General features: G+C 37.2%; 1 protein-coding gene across 1 annotated transcript in view; it reads right to left on the reverse strand.

Annotated features, from left to right (window-relative positions):
* Window positions 1-1,076: 1,076 nt before the first annotated feature.
* The window catches only part of LOC124776591 (probable imidazolonepropionase), a 182,962-nt gene continuing 160,003 nt past the window's right edge, over window positions 1,077-24,035 (reverse strand). Inside the window, exons 8-9 of the mRNA XM_047251649.1 lie at window positions 11,597-11,757; window positions 1,077-1,382 (exon numbers count right to left, since the gene is read on the reverse strand). Coding sequence (XP_047107605.1) covers window positions 1,277-1,382; window positions 11,597-11,757 — 267 coding nt within the window. The 3' untranslated portion in view covers window positions 1,077-1,276. The remainder of the gene's footprint in view (window positions 1,383-11,596; window positions 11,758-24,035) is intronic.

The following is a 24,035-nucleotide window of genomic DNA, read 5'->3' on the forward strand; positions in this document are numbered from 1 at the left end:
GATTGTAGTGAACAATAACCATTTCTCTTGAGTTGTTTCAAATAAATTAACAAAATGAAATTCCAGAAAAAAACTCTTAGCACTGACTTCTGTTTCCCACAAAACTCCAGTCTTGGGAATTAGATACTACAAAGTATGCTATAAAACTCCTTGTGCTGTTGAGGAAGAAGTTGCAACTTAGTCAACAGGTCCTTCTGTTTTGCAACTGATAAACATAGCTCATCTTTCAGATGCAGCACAGCATGACATACATCTGCCATGGTCCTTCCTGTTTTCAATACATTGACATTTTTCCATTCTTTTGTTTCAGAGTATGAATTGTAGATAGCTTTTTGAGATAGATGAGTATGAGACACTTTGATTATACTGCATTTGGAGTTCTTACACATCTGCATTAACAACATTGTCTCAGCAGTGTGTTTATAATCAAAACAGTCAGTTGTATGTATTGGGATTACATGGAATGGGTCCATAGCCTTAGCTGACTCAACAATCTTGTGTAAATCTTGCAGAACAAAGAACTTGTTTACCATTCTTCATTTTATTTATAATTGAAAAATTATGGTATATTAATAATTTTTACTTATGGACCGTCTGACAGCAACTGAATAAAACACAATTTTAGTGCCATATGCGTTTCGCCTTTATTTTCTGCAAGGCATCATCAGTGGCCTGGAATATGTACATATGTTAGCTATTTTATTTACATTTTTGTCATTGTGCCTATAGGTTATAAACAGTTCTGGTGGTTGGTATTTCCTATTAAGTAGTAATGTTTTGAACTGTACTTACAGGTTGCGTGGACAACACGCAACTGAGGAAGACAGGACTATAAAAGTTGAAGAATTGAAAAATCTCTGTCACACTCAAAAAGCTGTGATCACTCACCAAAAACTCATGTGTTATCTCTTCATATCATCCCAAGCTAAATGGAGGATACCTTGAGACATAGCACTTGGAAACTCCAGAGGGAAGCACTGCTTGACAGAAATACCATGTACATCATAGTAATGAATATTTGAAACATTCTCTACATAATTTGACACTTGGAACAAATCTAGAGATACACAACAGAGTACTGAGAGTTCAATAGAACTGAAATTTATTTTGTGAAAAAATGGCACTTAGAATTTTTTCTATTTCCGTTCTTTAAATGTTGTTACTGTGTAGAAAAACTTCGTCATATTCTGTTAAATATTTTAACAGTGGTATTTGAAGAGCATTTGAAGGAAACAACATTTTTGCAGAAGTACTGATTGGCCAATAGCAGCAACTTTCATCCATTAATTGCATCCTTCTTGCAGTGCACCACCTTTCCATTCTTGATGACATATGCTATCAGGTTATCATGGCAGCCAAACTGATAAATGATGTGCTCCCACCTGCAAACAGTAACAATTAAAAATTGCTGTTATAAGTACGGTGGGAGAGGTATTCAGCTCACTGCTGATAGTTTGTAATATTCTCTTGTGATAAAACTTGCATTTCATTAATGAACAGTTACATGAGAGAAGAACATGTATGGCAAGCATTACATTGTGGATAGGCACATAACAAACAGATATACATTACAACTCATCTTCTGAACTTGCATTCTTCTTCAAGGCTGAGCTGTCACGTCCAAGTCCTTTTTGATGTCTCTGTCTGTTGTTCAACCATTCATACATGTGATGAGTGATAGTCTTCACTCATATCACTGTTTGTACTCCGCCCAAAATCTTCACTATTATATTAATTTAGTAATGGTAACTTATAATATCAAGTTTACAAGTGTGTAATTATGCTGTGTTTGTGTGGCATATAGCCTCATAGTCCAAAGAATACATTAGTTTGACATATGTATTGTACGTGTGCTGTGCTGTTCTATTGCTGCATCTGTGCCCCAAACCCAGAATTTTTCTGGTCAGACTGTACTTGTTTTTCATTTAATTTAGAAAGTACTGTGAGTATATTTATATGGTTTTCTGGGTGGTACTGGCATGTTCCAAAACAGGAAGTATATATCCCAGTGAATAGTGAATAGTGCTCTATTCGTCTCATAACATACAATTTCTAATCATATGATTAGCCTACAGGAGACACATCAAAAAAATTGATAACACAACTTAGGCCTAATTGGTACAAAGAATTTTAACATTAATATAAACTTTTATTTTTCTTTCCTCCATTTTGTGAAGGACAGCTACATTTACACACAAAACTATAAGTAAATTTATCCTGCTCAAATGTTCAGTTCATCCTTCATGAACTCCTCAACAGTGTAGTAGCAGCGTTTGACAAGTATATCATATAGCTTTGTTTTCAGTGTCTCTAGGTTCATCCTCAGAACATTCTTTCCTTTTAGCTTGTTATGAATTTTCATTGCCACATACTGAGGAAACTGCGCATATAGGTTTAAGCGATCAGTGGGAAGCATAATTTTTTTTTTGTTTCTCGTGTTATACGTGTGATTGAAACAGTTTTTCTCGAATAACTCTAAATTTCTGTGTAGAAAGATGATAATATCATAGATGTATAAGGAGGGAACTGTTAATAACTGTTGTTTTTCAAATAGTGGGCAACATGATGTCCTTGGATGGGCAGTACACATGTTCATTATTATTCTTTTCTGTAACTTTATTATGCGCAATATATTGCTTGGATTTCTCCAAAAAGTAATACAATACCTTACAACTGATTGAAAGTAGCTGTAGTAAGTAGCTGTAGTATGCAATTTTCCTTGTATTCATGTCTGTTGCACCAGCTAATATTTGCATAGCAAATGCAAAGCTACATAATTTGTTTAACAGGTAGTCAACATGTTTATTCCAATTTAAATTTTTTTATAGGTTTAACCCTAAAAACTTCACAGAATCCACTTCTTCTATATCCTGGTTTTTATGAGTTATTTTAATTTCTCAGGGCTTTGACTGTTTTGTTCTGAACTGGACCATGTGGGTTTTGGGTATGTTCAATATTAATCCATTCAGTTGGAACCATATAGGGGTAATGCAGGAGTAGGTTTAATAATGAATAGGAAAATAGGAATGCGGGTAAGCTACTACAAACAGCATAGTGAACGCATTATTGTGGCCAAGATAGATACGAAGCCCACACCTACTACAGTAGTACAAGTTTATATGCCAACTAGCTCTGCAGATGACGAAGAAATTGAAGAAATGTATGATGAAATAAAAGAAATTATTCAGATTGTGAAGGGAGACGAAAATTTAATAGTCATGGGTGACTGGAATTCGAGTGTAGGAAAAGGGAGAGAAGGGAACATAGTAGGTGAATATGGATTGGGGGACAGAAATGAAAGAGGAAGCCGCCTGGTCGAATTTTGCACAGAGCACAACATAATCATAACTAACTCTTGGTTTAAGAATCATGAAAGAAGGTTGTATACATGGAAGAACCCTGGAGATACTAAAAGGTATCAAATAGATTATATAATGGTAAGACAGAGATTTAGGAACCAGGTTTTAAACTGTAAGACATTTCCAGGGGCAGATGTGGACTCTGACCACAATCTATTGGTTATGACCTGTAGATTAAAACTGAAGAAACTGCAAAAAGGTGGGAATTTAAGGAGATGGGACCTGGATAAACTAAAAGAACCAGAGGTAGTACAGAGATTCAGGGAGAGCATAAGAGAGCAATTGACAGGAATGGGGGAAATAAATACAGTAGAAGATGAATGGGTAGCTTTGAGGGATGAAGTAGTGAAGGCAGCAGAGGATCAAGTAGGTAAAAAGACGAGGGCTAGTAGAAATCCTTGGGTAACAGAAGAAATATTGAATTTAATTGATGAAAGGAGAAAATATAAAAATGCAGTAAGTGAAACAGGCAAAAAGGAATACAAACGTCTCAAAAATGAGATCGACAGGAAGTGCAAAATGGCTAAGCAGGCATGGCTAGAGGACAAATGTAAGGATGTAGAGGCCTATCTCACTAGGGGTAAGATAGATACCGCCTACAGGAAAATTAAAGAGACCTTTGGAGATAAGAGAACGACTTGTATGAATATCAAGAGCTCAGATGGAAACCCAGTTCTAAGCAAAGAAGGGAAAGCAGAAAGGTGGAAGGAGTATATAGAGGGTCTATACAAGGGCGATGTACTTGAGGACAATATTATGGAAATGGAAGAGGATGTAGATGAAGATGAAATGGGAGATATGATACTGCGTGAAGAGTTTGACAGAGCACTGAAAGACCTGAGTCGAAACAAGGCCCCCGGAGTAGACAATATTCCATTGGAACTACTGACGGCCGTGGGAGAGCCAGTCCTGACAAAACTCTACCATCTGGTGAGCAAGATGTATGAAACAGGCGAAATACCCTCAGACTTCAAGAAGAATATAATAATTCCAATCCCAAAGAAAGCAGGTGTTGACAGATGTGAAAATTACCGAACTATCAGCTTAATAAGTCACAGCTGCAAAATACTAACACGAATTCTTTACAGACGAATGGAAAAACTAGTAGAAGCCAACCTCGGGGAAGATCAGTTTGGATTCCGTAGAAACACTGGAACACGTGAGGCAATCCTGACCTTACGACTTATCTTAGAAGAAAGATTAAGGAAAGGCAAACCTACGTTTCTAGCATTTGTAGACTTAGAGAAAGCTTTTGACAGTGTTGACTGGAATACTCTCTTTCAAATTCTGAAGGTGGCAGGGGTAAAATACAGGGAGCGAAAGGCTATTTACAATTTGTACAGAAACCAGATGGCAGTTATAAGAGTCGAGGGACATGAAAGGGAAGCAGTGGTTGGGAAGGGAGTAAGACAGGGTTGTAGCCTCTCCCCGATGTTGTTCAATCTGTATATTGAGCAAGCAGTAAAGGAAACAAAAGAAAAATTCGGAGTAGGTATTAAAATTCATGGAGAAGAAATAAAAACTTTGAGGTTCGCCGATGACATTGTAATTCTGTCAGAGACAGCAAAGGACTTGCAAGAGCAGTTGAATGGAATGGACAGTGTCTTGAAAGGAGGATATAAGATGAACATCAACAAAAGCAAAACAAGGATAATGGAATGTAGTCTAATTAAGTCGGGTGATGCTGAGGGAATTAGATTAGGAAATGAGGCACTTAAAGTAGTAAAGGAGTTTTGCTATTTGGGGAGCAAAATAACTGATGATGGTCGAAGTAGAGAGGATATAAAATGTAGGCTGGCAATGGCAAGGAAAGCGTTTCTGAAGAAGAGAAATTTGTTAACATCCAGTATTGATTTAAGTGTCAGGAAGTCATTTCTGAAAGTATTCGTATGGAGTGTAGCCATGTATGGAAGTGAAACATGGACGATAAATAGTTTGGACAAGAAGAGAATAGAAGCTTTCGAAATGTGGTGCTACAGAAGAATGCTGAAGATTAGATGGGTAGATCACATAACTAATGAGGAAGTATTGAATAGGATTGGGGAGAAGAGAAGTTTGTGGCACAACTTGACCAGAAGAAGGGATCGGTTGGTAGGACATGTTCTGAGGCATCAAGGGATCACCAATTTAGTACTGGAGGGCAGCGTGGAGGGTAAAAATCGTAGAGGGAGACCACGAGATGAATACGCTAAGCAGATTCAGAAGGATGTAGGTTGCAGTAGGTACTGGGAGATGAAAAAGCTTGCACAGGATAGAGTAGCATGGAGAGCTGCATCAAACCAGTCTCAGGACTGAAGACCACAACAACAACAACAGTTGGAACCATGTTTCTAGTTTGTTCATTGTGCTTATTATGTAGAGAGGGATGTTTTCTGGCTCCTGGTTTTCAATTAATACAGATGTGTCATCTGCAAATAAAATCGATGGAGCATTTATATTGTTCGGTAATCATTAACATAGAACAAAAACAAAATAGGTCCTACAATCTGTCTTGATGTTATTTGGGCATCATGTGTTGGTGTCAGAACATCACTGTGTCACTTTATTAGTACACAGGGTGTCCCATTTATCTTGACCATCCTAAATAACTCTTTGTCCAGATGCAAATTATAAAATGTTTAAAGCCAATGTTCTTTAGTCATTGGGGGACATCAATCAGCATGATTGCCTTCATTGTAGTTTTGTTTTTTTACAACGATATGAACAGCAGTATGACTTTTTTAAATGGCACCCTGTATTTTTTATTTGGTAATTTATTTACTCTCCTAAAGATCTATTCAAAATGTATCACAGTGTACCATTCACTGAAACACAACATTATTAATTACACAACACAACATTGATGTTGACGCTCCCAGCACTTAGTGCAGGTACTCGGGGTAATGTAACACATCCATGTGCTGACACTGACAGAGGACAAATGTAAACATAAGTTGAATGTACACCCATCTTCCATCAACCATCATCAGTTGAAGAGTTGTGTGAGTAGAATGTACACCAATGAAGAGAAGGTAGAAATGCTACTCATCTATGGGGAATGTAAGTTAGCAGAACATTAATTGCAATACTTTTTTCTTATGTATGGGTACAGTAATTTAGTCCTTTTAAGTACTGTTGTGTAGAGTAGGCATACAGTAAAGGCTGTCCTTCCTACAAACTGCATCGACATAATGTTTCTTTTATTGTTGTTGTTGAAGGCAGGTGAAATGCTACACAGGCAGCAGAACTGTACAGAGAGTGATATCCCTACAAGAACCCACCTTCCCAATGGATGTTTTCTCATCTTGTTGCAATGCTTCAGGAAACAGGAAGTTTCAGCCCACGACAACACAATCGTCGTAGCAGTCACACAGACAAAGCTGCCGAAGTTACTGTTCTAGCTTCCATAGCTATGAATCCACAGGTGAGCACATGACAGCTTGAACATGAGACTGGCATTCCTAAAACCAGTGTACATCATATTCTTACATGTCATTGGTTACATCCTTACCATGTACACCTACATCAAGCACTGCATGGGAATCGTGTACATTTCTGTCAACGGGCACAGCATCAAATCCTCGCGAACCTGAACTTCTTCACCAATGTTCTATGTACTGATGAATGTTCCTTCTCAAACGATACAAGGAACATGCATTATTGGTCCAGTGACCACCCACGATAGCTTAGGCAGGTGGAACATCAGTGTCAATGGAGAGTTAATGTCTGGTGTGGGATGCTTGGGTTCTACAATTATTGGGCCTTATTTCATCAATGGTAGTCTAAAAGGCACAGCGTATGCCAACTTCCTCAGATGAATTCTTCCTCCTCTTCTGGATGAAGTGCCACTAAGAACCAGAATGCATATGCGGTATCAACACGATAGATACGCAGCACATAATGCCTCGTGTGCACGTCGTGTTCTGAACCAAAAGTATCTTGCCAGATGGATTGGTCGAGGAGGAACAGTTACTTGGCCTGCTAGGTCTCCTGATTTAAATCCTCTGGGCTTTTTTCTGTGGGGATGCATTAAAGACATTGTCTGCCGTGATATTCCAACAGCTCCAGAGGACATGCAGGAACTTATCGTGCTTGCTTGTAATTCTCTTCAGCAGGCAACACTGGAAGCAGTAAATAATTCTTTCATTCAATGAGTGCACCAGTGTATCGGTGTCCAGGGTCACCACTCTGAGCAACTTTAAATGTTCTACTCCTGGGCAATGGTACAGGAGAGTCAAAGTCAATTTTGTGTTATGTTTTTACTTGGTTTTCATTTGTTTTCTGACAGCTCCAGCAAGTGGGCAAGTTTGTGATACTGGGCTCAAAGTCAATGTTGTGTTATGTAATTAATAATGTTGTGTTTCAGTGAACGGTACACTGTGATACATTCTTGAATAGGTCTTCAGGAGAGGAAATGAATTACCGAATAAAAAATACATGGTGCCATTTTAAAAAGTCATACCATTGTTCATATCTTTGTAAAAAAACAAAGCTACGAAGAAGGCAATCATGCTGACTGTTGTCACCCTGATGACAAAGAACATTTGCTTGAAACATTTTATAATTTGCATCTGGACAAACAGTTATTTAGGATTTTCGAGATAAATGGGACACCCAGTATATTTGGTAATGCTGGTGGTGGTTGTGGTGGTGGTGGTGGTGGTGGTGGTGGAAGGAGGAGGAGGTGGTGAAGGAGTAATTTAGCTGTACCTTCCATTTTGGCTTGCTACCTTTCATATTCCGCTAAACATGAGTTTTTACTGTCTTATATTGCTCTGTGTTCAGATGCCTGTGTGACTAGTGCATGGGGAAATTATTTCATTATTATTATTATTATTATTATTATTATTATTATTAATATTATTATTATTATTAGTTGGTATAGGTGTGCTGAATATGTAGCATCAGATCATCATTGTCTGCTATGTGTGTTTTGTTGCTGCTGTCAGGTTTAATTATGTGCCAACCTGCAGCACTGTATGCAGCAGCAGTAACAGTGACAGTTTATTCTTTGACTTGTGTTTCGTTTTTCATTCATTGTAATGTATACATAGTGACAGAGATTTCCTTTTATGAGCTAATGTTTAATCTTCTGGGATGGTTCTGCTTTCAAGCATGACGTCACCTAGTCTGTTCATTGCTTGGAGCTAGTATATGTTGAGTGTGTTTATTCTATTAAATATGGTTTCTACTTTTCACAGAGCATGAGAATGATATTTAAAGTACTACTAGTTAGTTTAATAAATACCTGCTATTTGAATGTAGGACAGCCCTAATTCTAGCTGTACTTGACAAGTGGGGACCCTGACATGGTATTTAAGCCAACGAGAACTAAGCTGTAGCAAAAATTTTGAAAAAATTTCACAAGATGACACACAAAACAGCTGTATCAAAATTAGCTGTGTGCTTAACTCCACTCATGCCCCATAACTCTGTAATGCAGTTTGCCCAAGTTGAGCATCAGCATCACTGCTGATTAAAAAAGGTTGCCATAGTAGTGAGCTGGTTAGATTACCACTTCACCATTCACCGTGGAAATACAGGATGTCATAACTGGGCCACTGATGGCAAATTCTTATGACAAGCTCAAGACAGAATTGATTTGAAGAGTAGCATCCTCCCAGGAAGACAAAATTCATCAGATGCTGTCATAGGGGGATATTGGAAACTGCAAACCATTACAGTACCTTTGTCACCTAAGGAGCTTTGTGGATAGCAGCACTGTTCCAGATAATTTACTGCACACCATTTGGAGCAGCTGCCTACCATCACAAGTAAAGGCAATAGTAGCATCCCAAACAGAGATGCCACTGGATAGGGTTGCAGAACTTGCAGACAGAATTCAAGAAACTGCCGCTGCTGCTCAGATTAGCACATTAACAGAGCCGTGCAGCAGTACAACAGCAGCAGCAGCAGTAGTTGCACATGCTGATAATGTCAAAAGTTGAGTTATTAAGTACACAAATCAGCAAGCTGTTGTCTCAGAGGGACAGTGGGTGGTACTGCAGAAGATCAAGAAGCTGTCCATCAACTAATACTATGTCCTGTAATGCAGAGCATCCCATTTACTGATACCATTGCTAGTTTGGTGAGCAGCCCTGAAAATGTACTGCAAAAAGGTCCTTCCTAAATGCCAGCACAGTCAAACGTTGGTGATGCCAACTGCCTGTCAACACCACAGGGCTTGTTTATCAGTGAAAGGAAACCAGGCTAAAACTATTTGGTGGACACTGTTTCTGATTTATGTTTCTGCCACAAACTGCAGTTTTGACTAGACTATCACGCACTTGTAAACAAGTGCTACGTAATACAGGGCACCATATAAAAACTACTGATGGCTCACCGGTATCATGTGGACTTAGGTACTTGGCACCCAGCTACCTGGCTGTCACTAAAAGGAGGCATTATCCAACTAGAAAGTGGCCTCTGGTAGTCCCTCTTACATCTTTTTGTTAATAAATGTGGAGCATAGTGTCCATGTGTGTTTAACACCAGAACTGTGCCAGACCACTACTTGGTACCACTGTTGCAGGACTATAATTGTGCCTTGCATGGTGCAACTATGTTCAGTGCACTCAATTAGGCCAAAGCCCTAATTCTAGCTGCACCTGACAAATACATACATGAGTACTGATATAACAGTTCCCTGTGGCACTACTGCTTGTAGTAAGGAAGAGCTTGTAACTCTGTTGTTTATATGCACACCACCTTCCAAACAATAGATCCTTTATTATTTTTATTAAACATATTGAAATAGTCATAGAAACCAGTTTGAACAGCAAACTGTTATTTCATATTTTGATAAATGTGCATTTAGTACCTAAAATATAGAAAATCTGCAAAAGCCAACTTAAAAACATATGTTATATTTGTTATAAGATTTAGAGCCAGATTACTGATTGATTCTGTTCACCTGAACCCTGTGTTTATGTAGTCAGAATTAGTTGACGGTGTTCTGTTCCCTGAATAGGAAGTTGGAGTCTATCCAATCATGTATTTTTGTCTGTAAATTTAAGAAAACACTCTTACATTTCAAATTTGCATTATGGAAGATATGCATCCCATAAAAGAAACAGGTAAAAGAGTGTTTTGAGTCAACTGATGTGGAAAAGCACATTGTCAACTAACACTGGAGTGGCTGTTCAAGCTACTGTGACTATACATTGCACAGTTATTTTGTTGGGGAAATTTCTAGGTTATCAGGTTTGCTCATACTTTTTACCATCTACTACTCTTCCTGTACATTGTAATGTAACTGTTTGATAGATCTATTTTATTTTATTTTTTTAAATCAAAATCACAGAACCCAATATACTATGATTCTCAACACAATTCAAATAGATCAATACTGCAAATTGTGTATTTTCTATAATACTGGTGTAAATGTATATTGATGAAGCCATAATGATGACATAAAATTAACTGTTTTATGGGAAACATAACTATTTCTAATATAATTCACAATTTTGTTCACTTGTTAAGTCAAGAATATTTAGATGTTATAAAACATAGTTATTATTTTACAGAAGTTTTCAAATAGATAAAATCAATAGAAGAATGTATTTCTTTTCACTTACATGAAATATTAATCAAATTGTAATTCTTTGGTCAAGGATGTCAATTATATCAATATTGTAAGCATATCTTTGGACTGAAACAGACATGTTTCTGTTCTTGTTCTTGTGTGAGACACTTGGAAATTAGCAGTTCTAGTTAAGAAGTTTATTATTTTGTGGAATAAAATAATTTTGAAGAGAATATACGTTTCTGCAGCTTTGGCATGACGGAATCATTAAGCTAGGGTGGCAGTGCCAACAGAAAGCACAACTTATAACACACGATGAGAAATAATTTGAGTGAAAATACTTCCTACTGGTTCTCTTCTCTACTAGTTGCTTTGAATAACTGAAGACTTATATCTCTAATACACATGCAGTAATTGCATAAAACCTGGATTAATTAACAACATTTTTGATTCAATTTTTATACTTTTTATGGTTCAAACAAGACAAGAGATGTAAGAATACCCACCATAATTTCAGGCATGTGCATGAGCTTCTTAGTTCTCTTCCCATTTGCAGCACTTTTTCTATAAATATGGGATGGGGCCATACTCAGGTCTAGGTATTTTCATAGTTTCGTTCAGGGTAATATTAACACAAATATCTCAATACAAACATTTTCATTGTGCATATTCTCTGTTGTATATTAAAAAAAGTATGTTACATTTAATGATTGTTACTTGTGTATCTGCTCACCTGCTTGCATCAATAATGACTAAGTCTGCTGCTTTTCCTTCTTCAATGGAGCCCACTCTGTCTGCTCGATCCAATGTTGCAGCAGCATTTAATGTAGCTGCCACAAGCGCCTCCTCAACACTCATTCGCATGAGTATGCAAGCCAATAGCATCACTATTGGCTACACATATTAAAAGAATAAACAACAGAATTAATATGCTTCAGGCATGTAGAAAGGTGCTTTATATGGTGCTCTAAAGTAACACATAAAATGATACAATGGCTCTGATGTGCACTATAATTATGTGGTTCTGGAAATGAATATGATGTTGATAGAAAAGTGTCATGAAATTACTTTATAGATGAACACACTGATGTAGTCATAGAAGAATATAAAAGAGAACATTGGATATTTTCCTGCACCCAAGTCCATTACACATTTGTCTATTGTTTGATATGCTACTATTTGCTGTACCTCAGTTACAGTTTCCCTAAACCATGAAAGGTGCTTGTCTGGACGGGACCTTCAAGAATGCCAAATTCGGTTTCCTTCCCTATCTTTGTGAAACAGAGGTAGACCTGTATGCTGCTGTAAAAGGGATGGTAAACACTAACTTTTCTTCTTCAACTCACAGCATTGTAATGCTCAGAAAACTAGCTTAAAAGCTTCTGGATCATTTCCAAGTCCTGTCAAGTACAAAAAAAGACAAAACTGTGGAACAAGCTATTGAGTCTCCACTAAATCAGACAAATGAGAAATGACAGTGCATGGAATTTGAACTGTTAGAGGAAAGTCAAGTAAGATTGTGATTTTGACAACCCCTGAAGATGATGCTGTCTGAAAGAACTGCATATTTGTCATAAGAGACTTACAGCAGCTAGCCTGAACAATTCATTTGTTTAGTTTACCATCAGCAACATGTGGTCTGAAGTTTTTGATGTCCATTCATAAGCAAAAGTATTTTTAAAGTAAATACCTAATTTCTTTGTATATCAATGGGCATAATCAATTTTTGAAAATACCTATACATAAAAGGCAAGGAAAGCAATGGAAGCAAGGAGCAAGAAGGAGTAAAATGGAACTAGCTTTCCAGAAAAGCAAAAACACATACACTAAGAAAGCCCTCTCTTGGAACACCAAAATAAGGCATTATAACACACTATTTAAGTTGGAAGCACTCTATGCAGCAGAGACACTACTCATGGGGAAAAAAGAGCAAATGGAGAAATTGGAAAACAAGGAGAGGAAAATTTTGAGGAAGATCATGGGTCCCAAATTCCAAAATAACAAACAAGTTTTCTATAGAAACAAAGCCATCAATGCAAAGTCGGACAGACTCTCAGAAACCATATGGAAAAGGAGGATTGATTTCTATGGACACATACTCCAAATGAATCCCAACGGACTAGAAAGAAGAGATCAGATAGAATGAAGAAATATTGGGAGAAAAAGAGAGCACAAGCATCTAAGAAGTGATTGATCTGATGCACCCCAAAGATGGGTGATACGAAGTTGGGGAGAGGAAAAAAAAAGGGGGGGGGGGCAAGGACCCGACTGACAGATTTGCTCACTGACTCATCATCCCCCAACCTAAACCAATAAAGTTAGAAACTTGAAACTTTGAGAGGATGTTGATCTTATACTGTAGGAGTTGTTTAAGAAGAGATTTTTTTTTTAAATTCCACCTCTAAGGAGGTGAAACAGGGGACGAAATGTTTTTTGAAAATATGTTGCTATTAAGGCAATTGTGAAGCCTGACCTACAAAAATAGGTGCATGGTTTCTTGGTCAGAAATAAAGAAATTTGTGTTTCAGCATTTCTGGAAATTTAACTCCTATGGGGGTGAAATAGTGTGTGAAAGTTTTTTTGGAGTTAAAACATTATTAAAGTACAGCAGAATCCCACTAATCCAAATCCTGGTAATCCGAACATTCAGTTAATCTCAACATAAAAAATGTTAGACTAAGTATGGAAAACTGTGTGGTATACTGCTGTACTTACACGCTATTTTAATTTACAAGTACAGTAAACACGTACTAGAAAAATTGGCAGGAAAAAATTAGGTTTAAACAATGCATAACAATGAAAGAAAAGCAGTCAAACTTACTAAAATACAGCAGACATTTTATCCCTACTTTTTAGATTACAAAAACTCGGTCATTGTTTTTTGGCGTAGGAAGACAGTCTGTTATACCATGCATTGTTGCGCCGTCGTCTCATGAACATCAGATCAGCAGGCGTAGCAGTGAGCTGTTGCTCCAAATAATGTAGTGTGAGGTCAAGGACTTCTGCTGTGTCACTGTGTGGCACCAGCTCTCCTTTGTCGATTTCAGGCTCATTGTCACTTCTGTCACAGCATTCCACTTCTTCCTGGTCTTGAGTCACAGGAGCAACTAACTTAGCATCAGTAAGGTTCTCCACACATGTCCCATCTGCTGTCATCCAGTCATCTTTGCCTCCTTTGCTAGCTTCTTCACATTCAGGGATTGTCTGTATAATTTGTAGTAGATTTTCCTCTTCATCTTCAATTAGGTTGTCCTGAAATTCAAGAGATGTCCACAGTTTTCTCCACAATTTTCTCAGAGTATTTTCTGAAACATTCTGCCATGCCTCAGTGGCCCAATAAACAACATCCTCGATGTTTGTGTTTTTATTTTGTCCACTAAAGGAATGCTATCATCTTGGATCAGCATTCTTAAAAATTGTTTTCTGTAAATCAGTTTTAATGTTTGCAGTATGCCCTGGTCCATCAGCTATAGAAATGGTGTAACATTTGGTGGCAAAAACTTTGCCACAATTTCTCCATCACATAATTCCGCAGTGCTGGAGTGAGATGGCTTGTTATCAATCAAAAGGACTGCACAGGGAGACAAATGATTTTCCTCAGAAAACTGTCAAACGGAGGGAACAAACTGGATGTGAAACCATTCTTTGAACAGCTTACCATCCATCCATGCTTTTTTCTGGTTGCGATATTATATAGGCAGGGACTTCATGTTGCAGTTTTTAAAAGCTCTGGGTCTAGCAGATTTGCCGACCAGCATTAAAGGCAGCTTGTGATTAGCAGCAGCATTGCTGCATTCTATTAAAGTCACACAATCTTTGTACATTTTAAAAACAGGAGCATGGTCTTTTGCTTTTGATCCAGGGTTTTTGTTGGCAATGCCCTAAAATTAAGGCCAGTCTCTTCAGCGTTATAACTTTGTTGGGGAGAATACTTTCCCTCTCTTATCATTTTTTCAAACTCACCCAAGTATTCCTTCGCTGCATCATTGTCAAAGGAAAGCTTCTCTCCAGTAACTGTTAGCTGACGGATCCCATGATGTTTTTTGAATCTGTCCAACTAACCCATACTTGCACTAAAACTAATCACCATTCATTAACTTGTTCAGGTAAATAGCCTTCTCCTGAACCAGAGCTCCTATCAAAGGAGATCCCCTTTCTCTTTCCTGTGTAGACGAAAGGAACTGAGCTTCATCCACTTTATCATACTGGAACTGTTTCAAAAGTCTACTGAATTTCAAGTGTTTTTCCCAAAGATATTGCACAGGACTGTTCAAGCTTCATTCAGTTCTTCTTCCAATCACAAATTGTTGCTTTACCAACACCTTGTTCCATTGCCAGTTCACATACATTCTCACCATTGTCTATCCACTTCAAAACATTCAGTTTTTCTTTGAGAGTTAATGTTGTATGTTTCCATTTACTCATGACGAATACAATACAACTATTATGTGTGCCAGCGATCAATAACTAACATTACCAAGCACTTTGTGAGCCAATTGACAGTGCACTGACCTCAGACACTACTAAGGTCTCAACAATGAACAACAATAAGTGCAGGGGGTGAGACTGAGCCATTGTTCCCACACTTGTTCCCATTTGTTACCATGGTGTACCCACTTATCTGCTTGGTATACTTCATTCTAGAAACTCGGCTAATCCGAACAAATTGGTAATCCGAACAAGGTTCGGTGCCAATTAGTTCGGATTAATGGGACTCTATGGTACTGCTAAAATATTTTTAAAGCTACATCGATCATAATTGGCATTTGACTTCTTGGTTATAAATAAAAAATACATATGTATATATGTGGTGTCTGTTCTTTTGGACATGTCTGAAAGAACATGATTTTGATCCAGTAGCCAGTATGAAAGAAGGTACAAAGGAATTACTGACAATGGCTGTGAGTGAGCATTAATTGAAATCATTGAGGAAAGTTGAAAATTGGTGCTGGACTGGGAGTTGAACCTGGGTTTCCTGCTTACTAGGCAGATGCACTGACCATTGTGCCAGCCACAAACAGTGGCCCTCACAGGTGCATAGACGACCCTAGCACGCCTCCGGTGAGAGCCAAATTCTCATCTCGGCCACACACAATGAATGTAGTCCCCCTTGCCCATTATCCTCATTACTCGCGGCATTTCACCGATTCCTGTAAGAGTTTGAGGTTAGTGTGCATCCACACTGAAGAGATCATTGACCGTCTTGCCTTAATTATATATATGTGGAATCTGTTTTATTGGACATGTCCAAAGAAACAGATGCCACAATATATGCAACGTGAGATGGCTAACGATCTCTTTAGTGTGGATGCACACTAGGCTCAAACTCTTATGGGAAATGGTGAAATGCCGTGAGTACTGAGGATGATGCACATGGAGCACTACATTTGTAGTGTGTGGATAAATTGAGAATTTGGGCCTGGCTGGAGGTGTCCATGCAACTGCAATGGTCTGTGTCCAGATGACACAACGGTCATCACGTATGCCTCGTAAGCAGGAGGCCTGGATTTGACTCCCAATCTGGCAAAATTTTCAACTTTGGCCATTGATTTCAATCAATGCTCACTCACAGACAATGTCTGTACTTCCTTTGGGTCTTAAAAAATTGTGTTTGAGTGTTTTATGAAATTCAACTCCTAAGGGGGTGAAATAGGAACAGAAATGTTTTATGAAATATTTCGTTATGAACACACTTTCAAAGTTAAATTTATGAAAATTTGATTTTGGTAGGGAATAAAAAATACATCTGTCACTGTTTTTGAAAATTCAACCCCTATGGTGGTGAAATAGGGGACATAAGTCTTTGTTGAAATTTTTCATTACGCAAGCATTTTTGAAACTAAGTCTATAAACTTGTGTTTAGCTTCTTATCTAGAAATAAAAAAATACACGTCACTGTTTTTGGAAATTCAGCTCTTAATGGAGTGAAATATGGAGTGGAAAGCTTTATGAAAATATTACATTGTGAAAGTGTTTTTAAAGATAAACCTATGAAAATTAGTATTTGGCTTTTCGATTAGAAATGAAAGAAATAAGTGTGTCACTGTTTCTGAAAATTCAGCCACTAAGGGCTGAAATAGGGAAAGACTGATTCACAAACTCATCTGTGACCAGCTAAAGCAGTTAAGGTTAGGAGCTTGAAATTTAGAGAGATTGTGGATCTTATACTATACCATTTTAGAAAGCATCGTTCAAAAATCCACTAATAAGGAGTTGAAATAGAGGATGAAAGGCTTTTTGAAAAAATGTCACTATTAAGGCAGTTTCAAAAACAGAACTGTGAAAATTGGTATTTGATTTCTCAATCAGAAATAAAATAATATGTGTTTCAGTACCAGTATTTTTGGAAATTCGACATTAAGGTTGTAAAATAGTTTTTTTTTTTAAATAAATTATTATTAAAGAACTACTAAAGCATTTTTAAAGCTTCATCTATGAAAATTGGTATTTGACTTCGTGGTTAAAAACAAAAAGTGTGTGTTTCAGTGTTTTTGGAAATTCAGTCCCACAAGGGAGTGAAACGGGATGAAAAGAACTATGAAATTATTTCATTATGAAAACATTTTCAGAGCTAAATCTATAAAAATTTGTATTTAATTTCCCTGTTAGACATTTAAAAAGCACATGTTTCACTGTTTTTGGAAATTCAACCCCTGTTGGGGGTCAAACAGAAGATGAGAATTTTTAAGAAAGTACTTTATTGTATAAAAAACTTTTTAACACCAATTCTATGGAAATTGACATTTTGCTTGTCACTTAGATAGAAAGAAATATGTGTTAGGGGATGAAAGTTCTGTGGCAATATCATCACAAGAATGCAAAAGGCGTTACTGACAAAAACTTTGGACTCCAGAATCGCTTTTTGGTCAAAAGTACATTTGGAAAAGACCATGCTTTCATGGCCTTAGTTAGGTTTAGAAGGTGTTGCAGTTTGTGAACAACATAAAAATTTGGTTAAAGAAAAACAAAAAAATGCCTGTGCAGATCATACAATTTATTTGAGTGTACCAGCGGGCGCTCAGCTAATATAATATAATTGGACATATATGTGCAAGCCTTCGTAACCTGTGGTTCTTTCTGGCTGAAGGGTTGAAGGAGAAGGAAGAGGTATGAAGGGAAAGGGCTGGCAAGGTTTAAGAAATGGGGGTCTGGGGAGACTTTCCAGATGGGATGAGAAGGAAAGACTGACTGTTGGGGAAGCTTACAGGTGGAAGATAACGTAATAAGCAAGACAGAGATTACTGACAAAACATCATGCAAGAGTTAAGAACAGAAAGCTAAATTCATTATATACTGTAGACACATGTGATTGTGGGCAGCAAACATATACAGGTCAGACACAAAAAGATATAGAAAACTAAAAGGGAGCAAACAAATGGAACAGTTACTGAAAATGAACCCTTAGACCACAGAAATTAATTAAATTTAGGCAAGGTGGGTGGCAAGAAGAAAGAGGAAATGTTGTATTGCCAGTTACCACCTGCAGAGTTTTGAAAAACTTGTGTCAGGAAGGAGAATCCAGAGGGCATGTGTGATCGAACAGGCACCAAGAGCTCGACTGTCATGATGTAGAGTATGCTCTGAAATAGGGTATTGTGTGTTGTCAGTATACTCTTTCTATCTATGGCCAATCATCCTAACTTGACAGTAGTTGTATCAATATAGAAGGCCAAACAATGATTACATAACATTTGGTACATGACATGTCATTTCCCTTTGATAGTAACAAACTATGACCGAAAGTTCTAATTAAATTTATTTAACAAAGGTTTTCGAGAAGTCAGAGAACAACTAGACGAAGAACTTAAACAATGGAAAGAAAACATTGAGACATCTGGTACATGACATGTCATTTCCCTTTGATAGTACATGTTTTTCCAATTACTGGACTGGTATACGTGGTGGCAGGATGTTGCACAGGACGAGCCTTACAGCATGGTTGGTCACAGTGCTAGAAGCCATAGGGTGGGGAAATGCAGAAAGAGCGTAGAGTCTGACCAGTATATTGATATTGTGGAGACTGCGAGGGTGGAGGTGGGACGACAAAAAGCTATTTTGGGTGTGGTGGGTAAAATGTCAGACATGGGCATGATTTTAGGTAGTCATAGGGTTGATGAAGTAACTGATTAAACATTGGAGGCCAGATAGTATGGAGTGACAAGAAGTGTACACCTAAGTTGCTTTTTGGAGGGATCATCAGTACCAGGACTGGATGTGACAGCTTGGGAAAACTCCTTTTGAACTAGGATGGTGGGGTAATTACATACAGTGAAGGCTGCGATGAGAATGGTGGTTTACAGCTGTAAAAAGTTTGCATCTGAACAAATACAATTGTCTCAAATGCCATTATGTATGGGAGGGAATGTTTGACATGGGAAGGATGGCAGCTGTTAAAATGTAAGTACAACAGTACTTATTAGAAGGTTAGATGTGAACAGAAGCTTGTAGCTGATGCTCATTGAGGAAAAGGCATCAGATGTGGAATAGGACCATGCAAAATTTAAAGCATTTAGAAAGTAAAAAAATTTCAACAGGCTAGCCTCATCATGAGTCCAAATGGAAAAGAAGTTATGAATGCATCTAAGTCAAACCAGGGGCTGAAGGCTTATGGATCCCAGGAAAGCCCCTCCAAGTGACACATGAAAAGGTTGTGTAATATTCATGAACTATAATTTTTGTTTTCTGGTAAGTTAATTTTCTGGAATATTGTTTGAATTAAAAATGGTAATGTCTTCTAAGATAACAAACTAGACAGAGGGTTAGATGATAACCACCAATTTACAACTTAACTTTTTTAACAAGTGTGTTATCTTAGCCAGCTATTTATTTAGCCCCTCATATTAAAAAATAATAATTTCCTGGTATTTCTATTGCAGTATATTTTGAATTTCAGGAAACTGAGTAATTATAAACTTATCAGAAAAATGAGAAAGTCATATGAAAGAAAAACAAAGAGGCAGAGTAGGAGAAACAATGAATGGTTGAGATTATTGCTGAAGTTGTGAAAAATAAAAATGATTGTAAATTCTACAGCCAAAATTGAATTTCTGAGTCAACTTACAGAAGATATGAGAAGAAATGTGATGGAAGAGTATTAGAAGGGAAAATAGGCATATTTTTCAACAAGATTTAATTGAAGCCAGTGCTCCTGTTCTATTGACATAAGTACCTATCTACCTGTTTTTCCCCTTTGTCAGGGACTGCCTAAGAATTATGGAATATGAAAGAAACCCCATACTGTTTTGATCAATAGCAGAACTGAGAAATTACATTACAGAGGTAACACAAGAGCATTTGGACTAATGAAAGGACAGCTTTGACAAGAGTGCTATGCAGAACCCCTGGACACCAGATTCTACAAAAAAACTGCTGGAAAGAACTTCATCACAGCATTTGCACAGGTGTACTTCATAACAGTGAGAGCACCTGAGCAACATCCTTGGTTCAGATTTCAGCTTTTAATCCAGTTAATGTGGTAAAATTATTAACACTTCAATAAATCAGTGAAACAAAATATATAAATCTGAAAAAGAAAAAGTTGTAGAGTTGATGAGACAAGATTTCTACAGTGCTGAAGATACAAGATACATCCCAATGTGTAAACATTATTTGGGAACCACTGAGTGATAAGGATGGTGTGTACTAAAGGTGGGACCACAGTCACTAGTGTGTGTGCTATAAGAACTTCTGAAAATTTGTCCCACTTCCTTCATTTTTCCTCTTGTCAAAATGAACCCAATATTTATTACGGGAGAAATTCCACACTCACAGGGAATCACCCTCATTTCTCATTGGATGAGAGATAACAGTTTCCTTTTCTAAGATATTTAGAAAACTTTGTGAATTTTTGTACTTCCAGTGCACAACATCTTGTTCTTGTGACTGTGGGCAACTATCCCTAACATACTATTTTAGAAGCACTGGAGCACTGTCACTCTAATTTTATTTTTATAACTTGGCTGTCTTCTTATTGCAGTTAATGATCATGCAGCCTCCGATGTAGCCTTTTATGATCCTCTCAAAACCATTAACAGGTTAAAGTGCAATGGATGACAAGTAATAAACAAGTAAGTAGAGAAGATACTGTAAAATATCATTCAGCCATCAGAGAATTTTTATCTCACCCCTGTGGTCCTTGTTATGTGGTATTTCTGACTTGATTACCAGTGGTTGAACAAAATCACAAAAAGGATATATCCCCAGAGCACAAATAAATGACATCTTGGACTGTCTGAAAAGAGTGAAGTATATCTCCACTACGGATATGCAGACTGTCAACTGGTAGATCAAGGTTCATAAGGCTGGCCTAGAAACACTGCTTTCACAATGCCTGATGATATCTATGAGCTCCAAGATATGTCATTTTATCTCTCCTAAGCATGATGGACAATCTACTTTGACACCTTAAGTGGATGAGGTGTCTTTGCTACTTGAATGGTATTGCTATCCTTATCCAGAAAAATTAAGGACCGTAACAGAGTTTCCAACTCTTTGGCACATTTCAGTGTATGAAGTTCTCTCACAATGTGTTCTACTACAGATGCCTCATGAAAGATTTTAGTTGAAGGCACAGCCACTACAAGAGCTACTGGCATGGAATGAAGATAAAAAAGATCTTTTTATATCCTTAAAGAGATGAGGAATTCTTCACCAGTCTACTTAAAAACTGTTAGCCAGTGGATGGGGCGGGGGGGGGGGGGGGGGGGGGGGGGTGGAGAATTTGTTTTTTAGTGTAGTTACATATTTTCATTGATGTTACCACTAATCATATATACAGAGCCTGTAAACTGATTCATTCTACATCATTTCCGTAAAAGAATCATTCATATGATTTATGGAACATGTAACTAACTAACAGGAAAATGCTGAAAGATTGACTGCGTACTCACTCCTCCAATGTACTCTCCCAGTCATAGAAGACTTATTCTGCAGTTGACAAAGATTGCCTTCATGCAATTGAGCAATCAGTTAAGTTCTAAACCTTATTTACATAGCAGACTATTCACTGTTTTGTCCAACCAGCATTCCTTTTGCTAGCTGACAGTCCTAAAGGATCCATCTGGCTGACTGGCAAGATGAGAATTTATAGATGTAACATTGTAATAAAGAAATCCCTTTTGATTGGGATGAAAATAATTGTGGCTCATGCCAGCTCATTTATAGCCAGTCATATTGAAGCATTTTCTTGATGTATCTTCATCAGGTCATTTGTGGAGACCCTTGATAGAATTGGAAGCAGTTATCACTGGCCAGGTCACTACTGATCTGTCAAACATTAGGTAAGACATTGTAGAGCATGCCAACTATGGCAGTAAGTGTCTCATTTAGCCCCAGGACACCTAGACCAATTCCTCCTGCCATTGCTCCATTTCACCAGATTGTAATTCACTTTTTGAGACATTGTGGGTCACCTGGTGTGGTGTAACTGTTGTGGTCACTGTCAGGCAGTATGTGGTTCACTGATTTGATACCTACATTGATCAGCTAACATTTGTAATTTCTGAAAGGTTTCAGTATTACTTATTTATCGGATACTGTAATTTGATAGAACAGTCTATGCATTTGTACATGTGAGCATTTTGAGTGTGTTATATTGACTCTTAACTCTTAATGTTGAGAACTGAATTTTCATAATGTACTCATAACACCCAATCTTCTCATGGCAGTGTCAGATTATTCTTATGATTTTATCCCACTTAAAAGCAAGGGAAATATTTTACAAAATCTTTATATATGATGATGACCTCACAGAAAGCACTTTAATGAAGTTGATGTCTATAATATTTCCCATGTAAATTAAACTTCTTCAGCCTAGTGTGTTCACCCCTACAGGGCACCTCTTGCCATTTCTGCTTAAGCATAGACCTATTTTCAACACATGTTTTCATTTAGATAATATTTCATTTACTGAAGATCTTAGCTCACTTTTTATTTTTTGAATATAAGTATAATTGACTACTGGAGCTTGATTCCTGACTTCAAATCACATTCACCTTGGTATCATTTTTAGTTGATAGTATTTCAATTGGAAATATTCTGTCTCAATTTTTACCACTTGTTTATCCTAATTTTCAGACTATTTTCTGTTTTGTTAACATTGTGAGGTGAAGACTCCAGCTCTCATCCTACTTTTATGGGCAGTCTAACTAATGCACATTACTACTAGTAATTTATGATGGTAATTTATTCATCTAATGACAATATGCATTGGAGGAATTTTGTCAGAAAATTCATACCATAAAAATACACCATACAAGGCTGCACAGTAACCTACACAAGTTTAAAGTTCCATATGCAACCCTGATGAATTACAAAAATGTATGAAAATGTGTTACATATGGACTACATAGTTGACATTTACATACAAAAATTACTTTTGTTCAAAATATTAATTTAAATTAGAGCAAGCACTTAATTAAAAAGACTATTGACAGTAGTAAATGAATATAGTTATTTGCTACAAGTTTATTTGGTGTGACGTCATAAGCGCGTGACTGTGTGTGAGATCACTCTCTAAGTTTTCATATATTTTTAGGTTTCAGATATATATTTTAACGGTTTTTGCGATAATATTTACTATATAAGTGACTTATTAGTGGTTTCTTCATTCACCTCTGCCTTTCTTGTGTTGTGACCTGACACTTGTGAGTGTTTCATATTGAGCGACTTAACCTCTTACCTGTGTTTATATTCCGCGCTGACCAGTTGCAGCTGTAGCGGCGCATCAAAAGCTAAGTACTAATTAATTGTTTGTGTATAGTGGTTTATTTAGGAACTTTAGTAGTCTTCAACCGGTGTTCTTGGTGTTTTCTGGTGAAATAATTTCAGAAGAAATTTTTGGAAACTGCTTTCAGTTTCGTTACTGTGTCATTAGATGTTTGATTTTCTTTCTGTGTTAGTCTTTTGTTATATTCTCATTTGTTGTTGATTAATACCACCAATAATAGTAGTTACTTCCCTTGTAGAGCAAGTTTGTGATTATTGTAGTTAGTTTTTTAACATCTTCTTATTGTAGTAGCGGAACTTGGATAAAGTAGTTTTCTTGTTTCAATAACTGTAAAATTTTACCATGAGTGAGAAGTGTGGGCTTTGCCGCAGGTTCATGAGTAGTGGATTGCGGTGTGAGACTTGTTCAAAGTATTTTCACTGGGGGGAATGCAGTGGGGAAGCCA

The sequence above is a fragment of the Schistocerca piceifrons genome, chromosome 2, assembly GCF_021461385.2.
Source record: "Schistocerca piceifrons isolate TAMUIC-IGC-003096 chromosome 2, iqSchPice1.1, whole genome shotgun sequence".
Lineage (NCBI taxonomy): Eukaryota > Metazoa > Arthropoda > Insecta > Orthoptera > Acrididae > Schistocerca > Schistocerca piceifrons.